Source organism: Syngnathus floridae, chromosome 5 (assembly GCF_059516105.1).
Source record: "Syngnathus floridae isolate MCC-2025c chromosome 5, RoL_Sflo_1.0, whole genome shotgun sequence".
NCBI classification, from domain to species: domain Eukaryota; kingdom Metazoa; phylum Chordata; class Actinopteri; order Syngnathiformes; family Syngnathidae; genus Syngnathus; species Syngnathus floridae.
Genome location: NC_142417.1, coordinates 8,061,987 through 8,074,532, shown reverse-complemented (window position 1 = coordinate 8,074,532; position 12,546 = coordinate 8,061,987). Strand labels below are relative to the sequence as shown.

The following is a 12,546-nucleotide window of genomic DNA, read 5'->3' as shown; positions in this document are numbered from 1 at the left end:
CCTCATCTTGTTTGTATCTGCACACAGTGGACATGAGCGCTTCACTGCACTGTGATCCAGTGTGTTTGAAAACAGTGGGAAACGTGAGAGGCTAAAGTCCTCCAATGTTTGGGCCAAAAATAGAAATAAGGGGGAAAAGGCTCACTCCCAGCATTTCCAGGCCCCTGGAGCAGAGTGCTGCAGCAGACCCCACAGAGAGTCCCACGGTGGGGTGGAGAGATGCTGACCAATTGGGGCTCAGACTTTCTCTTAGCGTGTTCATGTGTGTGTGTTGCTGCAACTAACTCTGCTCCCTCATGGATGAATTCAGTGTGTGTGTGTGTGTGTGTACAGCCCACAAGATGGACCAGCCCTTCCTTCTGTCACTTCCATGAATATATTGTGTGTAGGACTTTTTTTCTAGCTGGTCTTTTCTTCCAGCACTGATTTCCTCTCTCATGTGATTTGAACTATAGAAAGGTGAAGAAAAAAATTTAATTGAATCATTTAACATTCAAGCCAAATCTTTGAATATTCCCTTACAATAAAAGTCATCATTAAATTGAAATGTTACCTTAAACGTGTGGAAAGGTCGTCTCAACGGCTGTCTATGTATTGCTATCGTTATATCCCAAAATTGCTGTCATTATATTATTTGGATTTATGCATAATTCATAAAACGGATGGATGGATGGACGGACGGACGGACGGATGGTCGGTCATAAAACGGTTTGCACAATCTTTGCAGGCAGCGGCCTCTTGCGGTGCTATTGGAGAAGTGCAACATGGTCAACTTTTTGTGTCTTTGAGCACCACAATCGACTATGAAAGGTTTGTTAAGGCTGTATGTGTGACGTATTTGTTGTTGATATGCCCCCCAGGCAACGTTTTACGACTATTAACATCTACTGTTAAATTAGTTGGTTCTTTGACTCATCGCAAATTTTTTTGTCGTTGTGGTTGATTATCATTTTTCCTACATCACATGAAGGCACCGTGTGATACCTTCCTAGGTCACGGGGTTCCTTACGTCACACGCAAGACAAAAAAAAAAAAAAAATCGGACCAACGTTTGACGTGAACATGTTCCGGGGTTCTCCGCTCAAATCGCAGTGGTTGCCGTCAGGTTTGCAGTCAGAGTGGACCTCGCTGAATTAACTAAACAGAACCGTCTTAACTCCGGGAACTCACTGGAACCTTCGGTTGAAATTATATTTTATATTTTTCTTATTTGAGTGTTTACGCGCTAATGCTAACCACCCTAGCTAGCATAGCCGGTGAACTTGTCTCATTCAGCCGTAACCAAATTAATTCTCGCCATCTTTTGATAACAAACTACATTCGAACTCTTTTAGTGGCCATTCGCTCGACCTCGGCTAGTTTTTGCCGTGTCGGGACTTTGTCTGGACTTGTACCTGACTCGTGGCGTTCGAGGTCATCCGCGCAGTCCAGCTCGTTATCAAACCCCACGCAAGGAATGAAGAGCCTGCCGTACTTCTGCCGGGGAGAGGTCGTTCGAGGCTTCGGGAGAGGAAGCAAAGAACTGGGAATTCCGACTGGTACGCCTCCTTATCTTTTGGTCTTGACTGGCCACGCTCGATTGTTATGTTTTTGTTTTGGGCTTGTATGGTTTCGCTGTCACGACTTCTGTGGCAGGGGTCACCAACCTTTATGAAACTGACGGATACTTCTTGGGTACTGATTGATTCAAAAGTCCTGCCAGTTTGAAACACACTTCCGAAATAAGCAAATTGCTCAAATGACTATTAATCACGTTATTAATAATCAGTGTGATACTAAATAATAAACAAGCAGTCAAAGGTTTAAATAGTTTGTTTTTGTTTGTGTCCGTACTTCAGACTGATAATGATGGTGAGGACACTGAACATGATCATGATTTACGCAATCATTGTGATTGATGAAAAAACAAACAAATACGTTTATCAATGTTGGGAGGTGTTTCCATTTTCAAATCGCTTCTGCAGCCTTCCTCGGAAATCACAATGTCATTATCGGTGAGCTGTTTTTGACAGGCCCGCAAGCACCACTTTGGCTGTTTGTCTGGCTTGTGTAGATATTGCTTTCATGGTTGGACACGCAAAACGGGTACTGTATGTCTTGACTTAGATAGGTGCAGTACAGCTTTGGTTTGGCTGTAGGCACTATTCCTACTGGATGGTTATCACGATTACAACTACCCACAACGTTTTCTGAGCAAAGTCCACATTTGTATGTGTTTGTCTGGCTTAGCTATCTTTATATCTGTTCTTTAATCTTTTCTGTAACGTTTTGACAGACACGTAACTCGGAGGGAACACGACAGGAATGTATTTTACAGCGCTTTTGGTACCTTATTATTTATTTGAGCAATTTCTTACATTCCTATTCCATTAGGTGTGTTGCTCATACCGTTCTCAGCACATTTAATTTGTTCAATTTCCGGTCTTGTGGCTTTTCTCATCGGACTTTCTCCAATGTTAATTTTAGCTAACTTCCCCGACTGTGTGGTGGAGCATCTGCCCGCTGACATCAGCACGGGCATCTACTACGGCTGGGCCTGTGTGGGCAACGGCGACGTGCACAAGATGGTGATGAGCATCGGCTGGAACCCGTATTACAAGAACACCAAAAAGTCCATGGTGGGTACTAAATTAACGGACACTAGCTGCCCATATCGTTAGCCTAATGACCACAGTTTGTCTAATGAAGCTTAAGGACCGAGACCTGCCATGATTAGCATACATTTGCCAATAGCGGATGTCACTCCCTAAAAGAATTACCAATTGAAAAAACAAATGCAGCAGAAGTGCAAGGACGCTGGTGTGCTTGTTGCAACTTTGCATCCGGTAAAAACAATCACTGCTCTATTTTATTTTCATCCAAAATTAGTTAGGTTACAAAAAATATATAAAATTAGGGTGTCTTATCTTAAAATTACATCCTGTACAACTGCTTTGTGAAAATGTTTGCTTTTTTTCTATTTAAGACATTCTGGGTGTAGAATAGAGCATCAACGTTAGCTGGAATTAATTTTAACGTAACGCTTGGCCTGGAGCTACGTAACATAGCCAATTAGCACGGCGATAGAGTGGAATGTCTTGAGAACTGTGTGCGTGTGTGTGCTTTTACCCCAGGAAACTCATGTGATCCACCAGTTCAAAGAGGATTTCTACGGCGAGACTCTCAGTGTCGTCATGGTGGGTTACATCCGTCCGGAGAGAAGCTACGACTCACTCGGTAATGCCAGCACACACACAGACACACAAAGAGCATAAACAAAAAAAATAACAAAAAAAGTTTTTAAAATGGTAGCTGTACAACCCATGCCCACTTGCACATGTATGTAAACATGTCAGTGTGTGTTGTCAGAGGCGCTCATCGCTGCCATTAACGGCGACATCTTGGAGGCCAAGGTCCAGCTAGAGAGGCCAGAGCACGTCAAGCTGCGGGAGGACAATTTCTTCACCAGCCATTCCACTTCCACTTCAGCAGCCTCCTCTTCCTCTTCACAGACTTTCATCAACGGACACTGACAGAGTTGGTACGACTGTTGCCGTGGTGAGGCCTGGGTGAAACCTCATCATTTGAATTGTTTCGTATTGACTCTCGTTACTTTCTCTCTTTCTGTCTCCGACAGACAGACAGACAGACAAACAGACACACACATGCATAAATACTGTACGTACATACATGGGCACATGCTCACACACATTCAGTGAGCCAGGGTAGGGGCATTAGTGTGTGTGTCAGGTGATGCTATGCAGAATAATGAACTTAAGCCCTTGTCCCACTGAAAGACAAACTTTTTCGAGTTCTTGCGAAGGTAACAAATGTTGATTTTTCGTCAGAGTTTGCTTACTGTCGCAAACATTCACCAAACATTTGAATATTTTTCTTGACAAGGAAAGCTGTTGCTTACCAATTAAAATGTCTGGTGAACATCTTTGCGAACTTGAACAAACATTGACCAAAAAAAAAATCAATGTCCAGTCACCTCACACACACTCCCTTACGTTTGCCTCTCAGTGGGATACAGCTTAATGCAATGAAAAACGTAATTATTTTCTTCGCATTTTTTAAAATCAGCATAAAATTATTATATATAATTATTCATTTCAACCATTTGGGGCAAAAATAACACAAGATCACGATTACATAAGTTGAAGTAAAAGTGCAGAGTTCAAGTTTAGCCTTTCCTTCTTTGCACATAATTGTGAAACATTGTTGGAAACTCAAAAGTCCACTTACTCAGCATTGGCCCGCAACTCATTCTTGTCTAAATACTGCTCTGAAGTAAAATATATATGAAAGATCTATATGTGTAAATGACCTGTGAATGTAATGTTATTCATCTTGTGATCAGCCGCTAAATTGATCAGATTCTGTGCTTTTGCTGTCTTGTGTTTTTGTTTTTGATTCATTTTGTATATAAAAGTCAACTGAAAGGAAAAGCTCACACTTATCCTTATGACATCCGCATTAAATGTTCAACTTAAAATGCTGTCCATTTCTTTCAGATCATGTCATCCAATAAATCCACAGCTATACTATACTTGTGTAAAAGTGTATTCTTTGTGTTAAACTTTCTTTAGAAAATTGAGATGAAAATCTATGTTAAAGAAAATATTTTTATCTGGCCTGTAAAGTGGAAATTCATTGAAATTATGTATATGGAATTTTAATTTCAATGACATTAAACATTTTGTAACATTTATAAAATATATTCAAGTAAATATTCCTTTTGGGGGAAGAATATTTTCCACAAACCTTTTCTCCTTTTTTTTGTGAAGGCAATTTTTTTTCACAAGAAATAAATGTTCACTAAATTTATTTTTTAGAGGGGGGATCAAAAGTTTTCTTCATAAACATTGCCAGTGACTATAATAACTACCCCCCTCCAGTACAGTGCACGTTGTTTCAAAGCTTCGAGAATACATGATCATTAGACATTTGCACATTGGTACCCAGCAATAAAACTAATTGTGAGATTAATTATATTTTTGATCATTGTGCCTTCAAGGTAATTTCATTTAGTCATAAAGATGTAACCAATTAATCATATTGATTTACCTTTTCACATAAATTGCAACTTCACAAATTACTACAACTATTTATACAATACTTTCTCGTAAAATTTCATCCCCCCACACGCAGCTAAAATTTCCTTTGTGTAAGATCTGATGTGTGCTATGTCCACTGGCGTGTGCATGCTCACGTGTAGGTGTAGCTCTCATCATCATACTCCATCTCAATGTCTTCGTCCTGCTCGCCCAAAAAGCCGTACTTGAACTTCTTGTAGATGGTACCATCTTTTCCCATGTACACGATGTCGTCTTCATCATCTTCCTCATTTTCGTCTTCCGCACTGACAATTCTGTCACTGTAATCCCCAAAGGCGGATGCAACAACTTGCGTCGTATCTTTAGCGTCTTGGTTGGTGTCCAGCTTCTGGTAGCCGCCACTTTTAGTTTTGGGTTTGCTGGCGGCAGCCTTGGCGATCGACTTGGAGTGAGCGCTGAGGAAGACGAAAACCCCAGCGCCGACCGACAGGATCAGGAGGGCGCAAATAGTCGTAACCAGTTTGGCCCTACCTCCGCCTTCTCTGTCCAAGTCGCCAGCATCTCTCTGCACAAAGTTGACGTCGAGGATGCACTCGGCTGGAAAGAAAAGTTGCTTTACCTCGCAATGCTTAGTACAGTCATGGCGCTTCACCCTAAACAAATTCTTCTATTTCACATGTGTACTTAATAAAAGGTCCACTTGTCTTACTCAGTGAGGCGTGGCAGTTGCAGCACTGCCAGTCTATGGGCCGATCAGGGGGCAGCATCTGGTCGTGGCAGCAGCTCAGGCAGCGTCCGTCGTCGCTCAGGATCTGAGAGGCGGGACAGTCGGTGCAGTTCCAAGCACCGGCGCCGCGACAACCCAGGCAGGACCGGTCGCAAGGCCGGCAGTCGAGCGCATTGACGTCCGATGACCGCTCCTGGAACAGACAATAGAGCTCAGATGAAGATGCAGGTCGCATTATATGAAGAAGACAAATACCTGGGAGCCTAAATAGGAGCCAATCAGACACTGGGATTCACAAATGCTGGAGCCAATTAGCTGGTACCCATGGTAACAAGACTGGCAGGAGGTAGCGCCAGCGCCTGGACACACACACACGCACGCACACACACAGTCATCAATTAGATAGACTCACACATGAATCACTAAAATGAAGACTAATATCTTATATGTATTGTCAGTGAGGTGACTGATTAATGACGCCTCCACCAAAAGAGGGGAAATGATTTATGGCTCATTAACACAGAATGGAATATGGGTTAGGACTGGACTTAATGGCCTCCTCATGTCAAATGATCAAACGATATCAGGCATTTTTTTTTATTTTTGACTTCTTACAGTATGTCCCAAATATATACCTCTGTGATAAATGATTTACAATATCACCCAAAGTTATAAGTATGAATTATTATGTAATATTATACAGAACTATTAATGACTAGCTCTCTGGCAATGTCAATGAAAAGAGAGCATTGTTATCTTTACAAGGGCTAAATCGAGGACAGCTTTTGCATAGAAAAGACAAAATTTGATTTTTTTGTGACGAATCAATGAGATTCATTTAATGATGGGTGTCACACTAATTTGTTGAGGTCTTTCAATCCCCATTGATAAGCATAACCGCACTGAGCTCTGGAAATACCCACTGGGGAGGAGGGGGGAAACAACTTTTGCGATGAGTCATCGTCACAAGAGCGGATCGCAAACCTGTACACGTCTTGCACGTGGGGTGGCACTTGAGGCAGGTGTGGGTCCAGCTGTGATGATAGTAGCCTGGCGGGCAATTCTTCAGGCAGCGGCTTTGCTGCCTCATGTAGACGAAGCCGTCCCGACAGCTCAGGCAGTCGGTGTCGGCAGGCCCCCGACACCGACTGCAGGCGGGGTCACAGCGCTCGCACGCCATGCTGCTGCTGTTCCCAAAATGACTGGAAAAGGAGAAATGACATTCGTAAGTCTCAACTTTTAATTTTCAAGGTAAATCCAAAATTACTCTGGCAAGAATCAAGTGAGTTTGAGTCATCACTTGGATTAAGCAAGTAAGAAATCAAGTCATACAATCTACAGTTACATAAACATTGATAATTAGTAAGTCAACTATTCAACAGTATTATTCAACACTATTCAAACAAACCACTCTCACATTAGAACAATCACTATTAGCTAACAGCGCATTCCGACATTTAACGAGCGACAGCACTCATTCTACATGGGAAAATTTACACGGCACGTGGCCAAACAAAAATGCCAGAGAATTGATGAAAACTGAAATAATGATGATCTTGTCTTATTAGTAGCTGCATTGGGAAAGAAGTAAAAACATCCTTTCACTTTCACCGCTCAAGTTGTTCAAGAAGTGACAACAACAAATAAAACACAGATGGAAAACGCCAATGAAGTAAACCGAATCAAGATGGTACCAGAGTCTTTTATGCTTTGGCCTAAGTAGAAGAATCCAACTTCCGCAAAAACAAAAAAGCGACGTGGAAGGCCCGCAAAAAAGGAAAGTTGATATAGCAAGGGAACATTTTACTGACCTCTCCGAGCAGGTTTGCACACAGCTGATGCCCTGCCTGAAGAATGTCGCCGAACAAGCAAAGCACTGCACGCTGTGGCGTCCGGCACACGAGGCGCAACTCAAGTGGCAGCGCTCGCAAGTACGCTCTTCCTTGTCATCGCCATAGTAACCGGCTGGACACTCACGCACGCAGGTAGAATCTGACAAACAAAAAGAAAAAAAATCAACTCAAAAATTCTTACGAGGAAGGAGGGCGCCCCGTGCGCTCACTAAGCAGGAAACGTGGAGGCTCGCAGCCCAGGCAGCGGTCCGGGCCGGGGCCACCGGAGCAGCTGCGGCAGGAGGCGTGGCACGGCCGGCACTGCCCCTTGTCGTCCTTGTAGGTGTGCGGGGAGCACTGGCTGTACCACACGCAGTGGCCTTTTGCGTCCAGGCGGTGCTCCGACCCGCAGCTGAGGCACGCCGATGGCTCGTTGCCCGAACACGTCAGACAGGAGCGGTCGCAGTCTGGACGCACACGGCAAACATAATCAACATTGAGCAGGCTTGCTCAAATGATCATTTGTGGCTCTCCAAGTACAACATAAAAAAACAAATGCATTGCACTGATACCTCTGCACTCGCCATCAGTCGTCTCGTAGTAGGTGTCGCTGGGACATTGGGGCAGACACTCTCCATTGTAGCGGCGCGCTTTGGGGTTGCGGCACGTGTTGCAGTCGTCGTGGTCCGGCCCGTCGCACGAGGCGCAGTCAGCGTGGCAACGAACACACTCACGCTGCTGTTCGCTCGGGAAATAGCCGGAAGGACAATCGGCCGCACAGTTGTCGGCGTGGAGGAAGAAGTAATCTGCACATTCTGGGAAAGAAAACACAAATAAACACGTAAGAGTAGGGCTAAATTATCTTGGAAAATGGTTGAGACACTGCAATCACAATTTATTCATGTTGGAGTGTTGAAAAGCACAAAATGTTATTGTTTTGATGTTTTTTCATTTTTTAGTTTTCCCGCCACATTTTATTTGTTGTGTCAAGTACAAAAAACAGATTTCCTTTCGTAAATATTTGTATTCATTTATTGCTCTTATTTTACAAATGTCCCGGTGTGGGACAAATAAAGTCTAACTAATTTCCCTTCTTCTAAATGTTACCTCCCGCCACCAGTGTACTTACTCTGGCAGAGTCCATCTTGGTTGCAGTGTTTACAGTTGGGAGGACAGCGGAGACACTGCGCATCTTTATTGTAGTAGCCAGATGGACAGCTACGCACGCACATGTGCTCCAGCAGGAGGTAGTCGGCCTTGCAGCCAAGACAAAAGGAAGTGCTGGTGTGGCAGGACGTGCACTCGGGAGAACAAGGACGGCATGTACCACCCTCGGGGAAACCTCTGCAAATGAAAATAAGTATGAGGGGAAACGACACCTATACTCAAATCAGTTTTCCGCAATGAAATGAATTGGAATAAAAGTCCATTTTTATTGCATGTCACTTGAGCTCACTCAAACCTCAGCTCAAATATTGGCTTGTAACACAAAGTTCATAAGTAAAACAATATGAACTGCAGTTGATGAGCGAGCTGACCTGTCACACTGTTGCACACAGGCTCCTTGTTGCAGATAGAGTCCGGTTTGACACCGCTGGCACGTGTCAGCATCGCGACATGCGACGCAACCCTCCGTGCAGGCGTCGCAGCGCCCGGACGTGACGTTGACAAATGTGGACACGGGGCAGCGACTAACACACGTCTGATCAGACGTCAGGAAGGCTCCTACAAAAAAAGAATAACAATAACTACTTAAATGGACACCTTGGTGTTAATGCTAATCATGGAATTTTAATGACAACCATGACATGTAATGTCCTAAGTAGGATGTGTGAGAAAATTTCAGCAGTCTACTGTATGAGAGAAATGTCATAATTAGTTTGTGTGTGTGCTTGGGCACACAAAAATTCACATCACACAGCACGGATCGAGTCTTACAAAACATATAGCCAGACCTTTGTGACAAGTGATGCACTCATCTTTACGTGCACCAAAGCAGGTCTCACAAGAACGCTGACAAAGCTCACACTCTCCTTGTTCTGAAACAGACACAACAAAACAAGACAATAACATCGGGTTGAAAAACTTGTTGGAGCGCACAGAAGTCAAGGTGCCAGATAACAGCGTATGTTTGTCCTACCGTTCCTGAAGCGTCCACTAGGGCAGACGCCCAGCTGAGTTCCCTGCATACACTCGCCATCTTTCAGTACCAGCTCATCCTGGCACGAGTCGCAGTCGTCAAACCTCGGCCCGCCGCACGTCTTGCACGCTCTGTGACACGCCTCGCACTCCTGATTCTCCACATCCACAAAGAAGCCCCCCTGGCACTTTTCCACACAGCTACCATCTATAGGCACAAACACAAACATTTGTCACACTTTTCTTTGAAAGTGGCCTCTGAAAATGGTGGGGAGTGCTACCAAATAAGTAGAATCCCCGCTGGCACCAGTAGCACTGTGATTCATCGCAAATGGAACAGCGCCGGTCTTCACACGGGACGCATGTCATATTTTCGGGGACACCAATGGTGCCATCAGGGCAAGACTTGTAGCAGTCAGAATCAAGCCTGCCACACACACGCACACAATTCAAACATATTGCACCGTAACATAATCAAATGTACACAAAGCAAGTTCCTTAACTTACTGATAGAAATCGTCTTCACATTTGAGGCAGATTGTTCCCTGGTCCGGGTGTCTGGAGTCCTCTGTGAGTAATGCCATGGTTAGCATGTTTGTATACAGTGGCTAGAAAAAATTCCCCCCCCCCTTCAGTTTTTTTGTTCTGTGAAAAAATGAGATCAAGATAAACCTTATCCAATATTGTGACCTATAAACTCTACGGAAAAAGAACTGCTAATGCTAAGTAGAATCAAACTAATTAGATAATGTGGTTGCTCATTGTGTGCACGCCCACTTATGTTGGGGCTGTCATCATATCATATTGTCCAAAAAAAAATGCGTAGACAATTGTTTGTCATTATATTAAAAATGGATGGAATAAAAAATGCTGAACAGAAAATTAAAATAAAAACATTAAAAATTAAAAAATGAATACAAATAAAAATGTAACTCATTTTAAACTAAAAGAGATCCAACAAACCTAAAAAAATAAATAAAATGTACAGCATGAATAAAAAAATAACCAAATTTAACTGGAAAATTTTGCATGCCGCAAATTTGTCAGAGCAAACAGTATGTATTTTATTTTTATTTTTCCCATGCTAGATTTCTAAGCCCGCCTCACAGATTGTTATGCTGTTTGTCACCAGGTGGGGGTAGTGTAAGACAACATAAAAAGTTCAAGTGACCAAAACAAAAACAAAATTTTCTAAGAGACAATTTTTAAACAAATTTAAATTCATCAAATGGCGTGTCTTTAAAGGTGGTTTGGGCAATATGCAGCCCAAGGCCCATATCAACCGTATATGAACGATTGTTCGATCCTACCCCCTTACACACAAAGTGAAAAATGAATGCAAAGACATGTTGCTACGTGTGCAAGCCAAACAGTCATTCACACACGTGGAAGAAAAAGGAAGAGGGGCACTCACAAGCCGTAAATCCTGCCTTCAGGTTGTGTCTTGGTTCGTGTGTGTTTGCATGTGTGTTGTTTTTTGATGAACTCACTGTGCTCACACTGTTTGCAGCCGTCGTCGCAGGATAGACAGGCTTCGCCCTCTGCAAGCTCACCTAAAGAGCACAAGATGAAAAACAGTTGATACATGAAAGGATGTTTGTTGCACAGTAACTGATTTACTCATTTGATTTACATGACAACACATATAAGGCTCTAAAAATACGATCGCAGACACCATCCTTCATGAGGGGCCTAAATGTGAGATTTTAGAGTTGGACCATTCACCTGTGCTGCACTCCAGTGGAAAACATTGTCCCTGTTTTAGTTTGTGTCCTGGGCTGCAGCCGAGGCAGCGGCTGGCCGACGTGCACACAAGACAGTCGGATGCACACGGCTCGCAGCGTTTGCGCTCAGAATGGAAGAAGCCCTCGGGGCAGACGTCTCGACATTCCTTCTCAAACAGGTAGCGGGACACATCGAACATATCTGGAGGGGGTGAGACAAGGAAGCAACTAAGTTGATACTGCACAAAAGCTAAGAGTGGAGCATAAAACTGCAGCATTGAATAGACAAGTGTTTCTGTGTGTTGCAAGTAAATGAGCCGGCAGGTAAACAAATTAACTAGTTTCCGGCAGCTCTTTACCTGCCGGTTGAGTAGAAGCACCAGTGGCTAAAGGATTTTTACTTTCTGGACCTGGATTTGACAACTCAAGTCCAAGATGTCGTTTGGGAGCAACACGCCCTCCCAAAAAATGCTTAATGAAAAGGTTTTCTACTGGCGTCACGACATGTAAAACTGGGCAGGTGTTTGAGGACACCCCCCTCCCCCCCATTCTTATTCAAGGTCAGATAACACTTAAAAAAAAATAATGTAATTTAGTACTAAATGAATGAAGGGCTTTATCATACAGCTGATGTCATCAAACAATGTCTAAATAAGGCAATAACAGTCTTTTTGAGGGCTGAGTTTGTACCTGTGTCACAGCTAGTGCAGTTGTGAGGGCCCCCGCCAGTGCATTCATGGCAGGTGTAGTGGCACCTGTGACACTCTCTGCCCGTAGCGTAGCGCCCCCTTTGGCAGCGGATCACACAAGCGCCCTCATCGAAAAGCCTGCGTGGAACAATGCAAATTGAAACTCAACAATGACAAGAGAATTTATTTCAATAAAGATGGAATCTAACAATGCTATGAATTAACCAATCACATTCAAACTCAAGTTCAGCTGTTCTATCGGGCTTTTTTTGATAGTTTTATATTAACACTGACTGGTATTTGAAACTGTTCATAATTCTATCCACCTTGACCAGCACGTCTCTGGTTTCCATAGTATATATAAAATCCTTTGGGAATTCTTTTATACCCTTCTCC

At 43.4% G+C, this 12,546-nt stretch overlaps 2 protein-coding genes across 4 annotated transcripts in view; one reads left to right on the top strand and one right to left on the bottom strand.

The window, feature by feature from the left end:
* Nucleotides 1–1,021: 1,021 nt before the first annotated feature.
* rfk (riboflavin kinase) lies at nucleotides 1,022–4,531 on the top strand. 2 transcript variants are annotated; one of them, XM_088375045.1, is made up of 4 exons: nucleotides 1,022–1,538; nucleotides 2,467–2,618; nucleotides 3,114–3,216; nucleotides 3,336–3,483. In XM_088375045.1, the coding sequence occupies exons 1-4, from the start codon at nucleotides 1,229–1,231 to the stop codon at nucleotides 3,368–3,370; spliced, it is 600 nt and encodes a 199-aa protein (XP_088231171.1). In that variant the 5' UTR covers nucleotides 1,022–1,228; the 3' UTR covers nucleotides 3,371–3,483. The 2 variants fall into 2 exon arrangements, with proteins under 2 accessions (XP_088231171.1, XP_088231170.1); XM_088375044.1 differs by having other exon boundaries at nucleotides 1,024–1,538; nucleotides 3,349–4,531.
* Nucleotides 4,532–4,626: 95 nt separating this feature from the next.
* Nucleotides 4,627–12,546, bottom strand: part of LOC148397886 (proprotein convertase subtilisin/kexin type 5-like) — a 44,893-nt gene continuing 36,973 nt past the window's right edge. The window contains exons 18-33 of one of the 2 annotated variants that reach the window (XM_088375038.1): nucleotides 12,152–12,288; nucleotides 11,463–11,663; nucleotides 11,228–11,290; nucleotides 10,245–10,305; nucleotides 10,019–10,164; nucleotides 9,739–9,945; nucleotides 9,554–9,637; nucleotides 9,137–9,323; nucleotides 8,728–8,942; nucleotides 8,171–8,413; nucleotides 7,829–8,065; nucleotides 7,578–7,758; nucleotides 6,751–6,968; nucleotides 6,022–6,125; nucleotides 5,749–5,959; nucleotides 4,627–5,636 (exon numbers count right to left, since the gene is read on the bottom strand). In XM_088375038.1, coding sequence (XP_088231164.1) covers nucleotides 5,191–5,636; nucleotides 5,749–5,959; nucleotides 6,022–6,125; nucleotides 6,751–6,968; nucleotides 7,578–7,758; nucleotides 7,829–8,065; nucleotides 8,171–8,413; nucleotides 8,728–8,942; nucleotides 9,137–9,323; nucleotides 9,554–9,637; nucleotides 9,739–9,945; nucleotides 10,019–10,164; nucleotides 10,245–10,305; nucleotides 11,228–11,290; nucleotides 11,463–11,663; nucleotides 12,152–12,288 — 2,941 coding nt within the window. In that variant the 3' untranslated portion in view covers nucleotides 4,627–5,190. The remainder of the gene's footprint in view (nucleotides 5,637–5,748; nucleotides 5,960–6,021; nucleotides 6,126–6,750; nucleotides 6,969–7,577; nucleotides 7,759–7,828; nucleotides 8,066–8,170; nucleotides 8,414–8,727; nucleotides 8,943–9,136; nucleotides 9,324–9,553; nucleotides 9,638–9,738; nucleotides 9,946–10,018; nucleotides 10,165–10,244; nucleotides 10,306–11,227; nucleotides 11,291–11,462; nucleotides 11,664–12,151; nucleotides 12,289–12,546) is intronic. The other variant, XM_088375037.1, reaches the window with a different exon arrangement.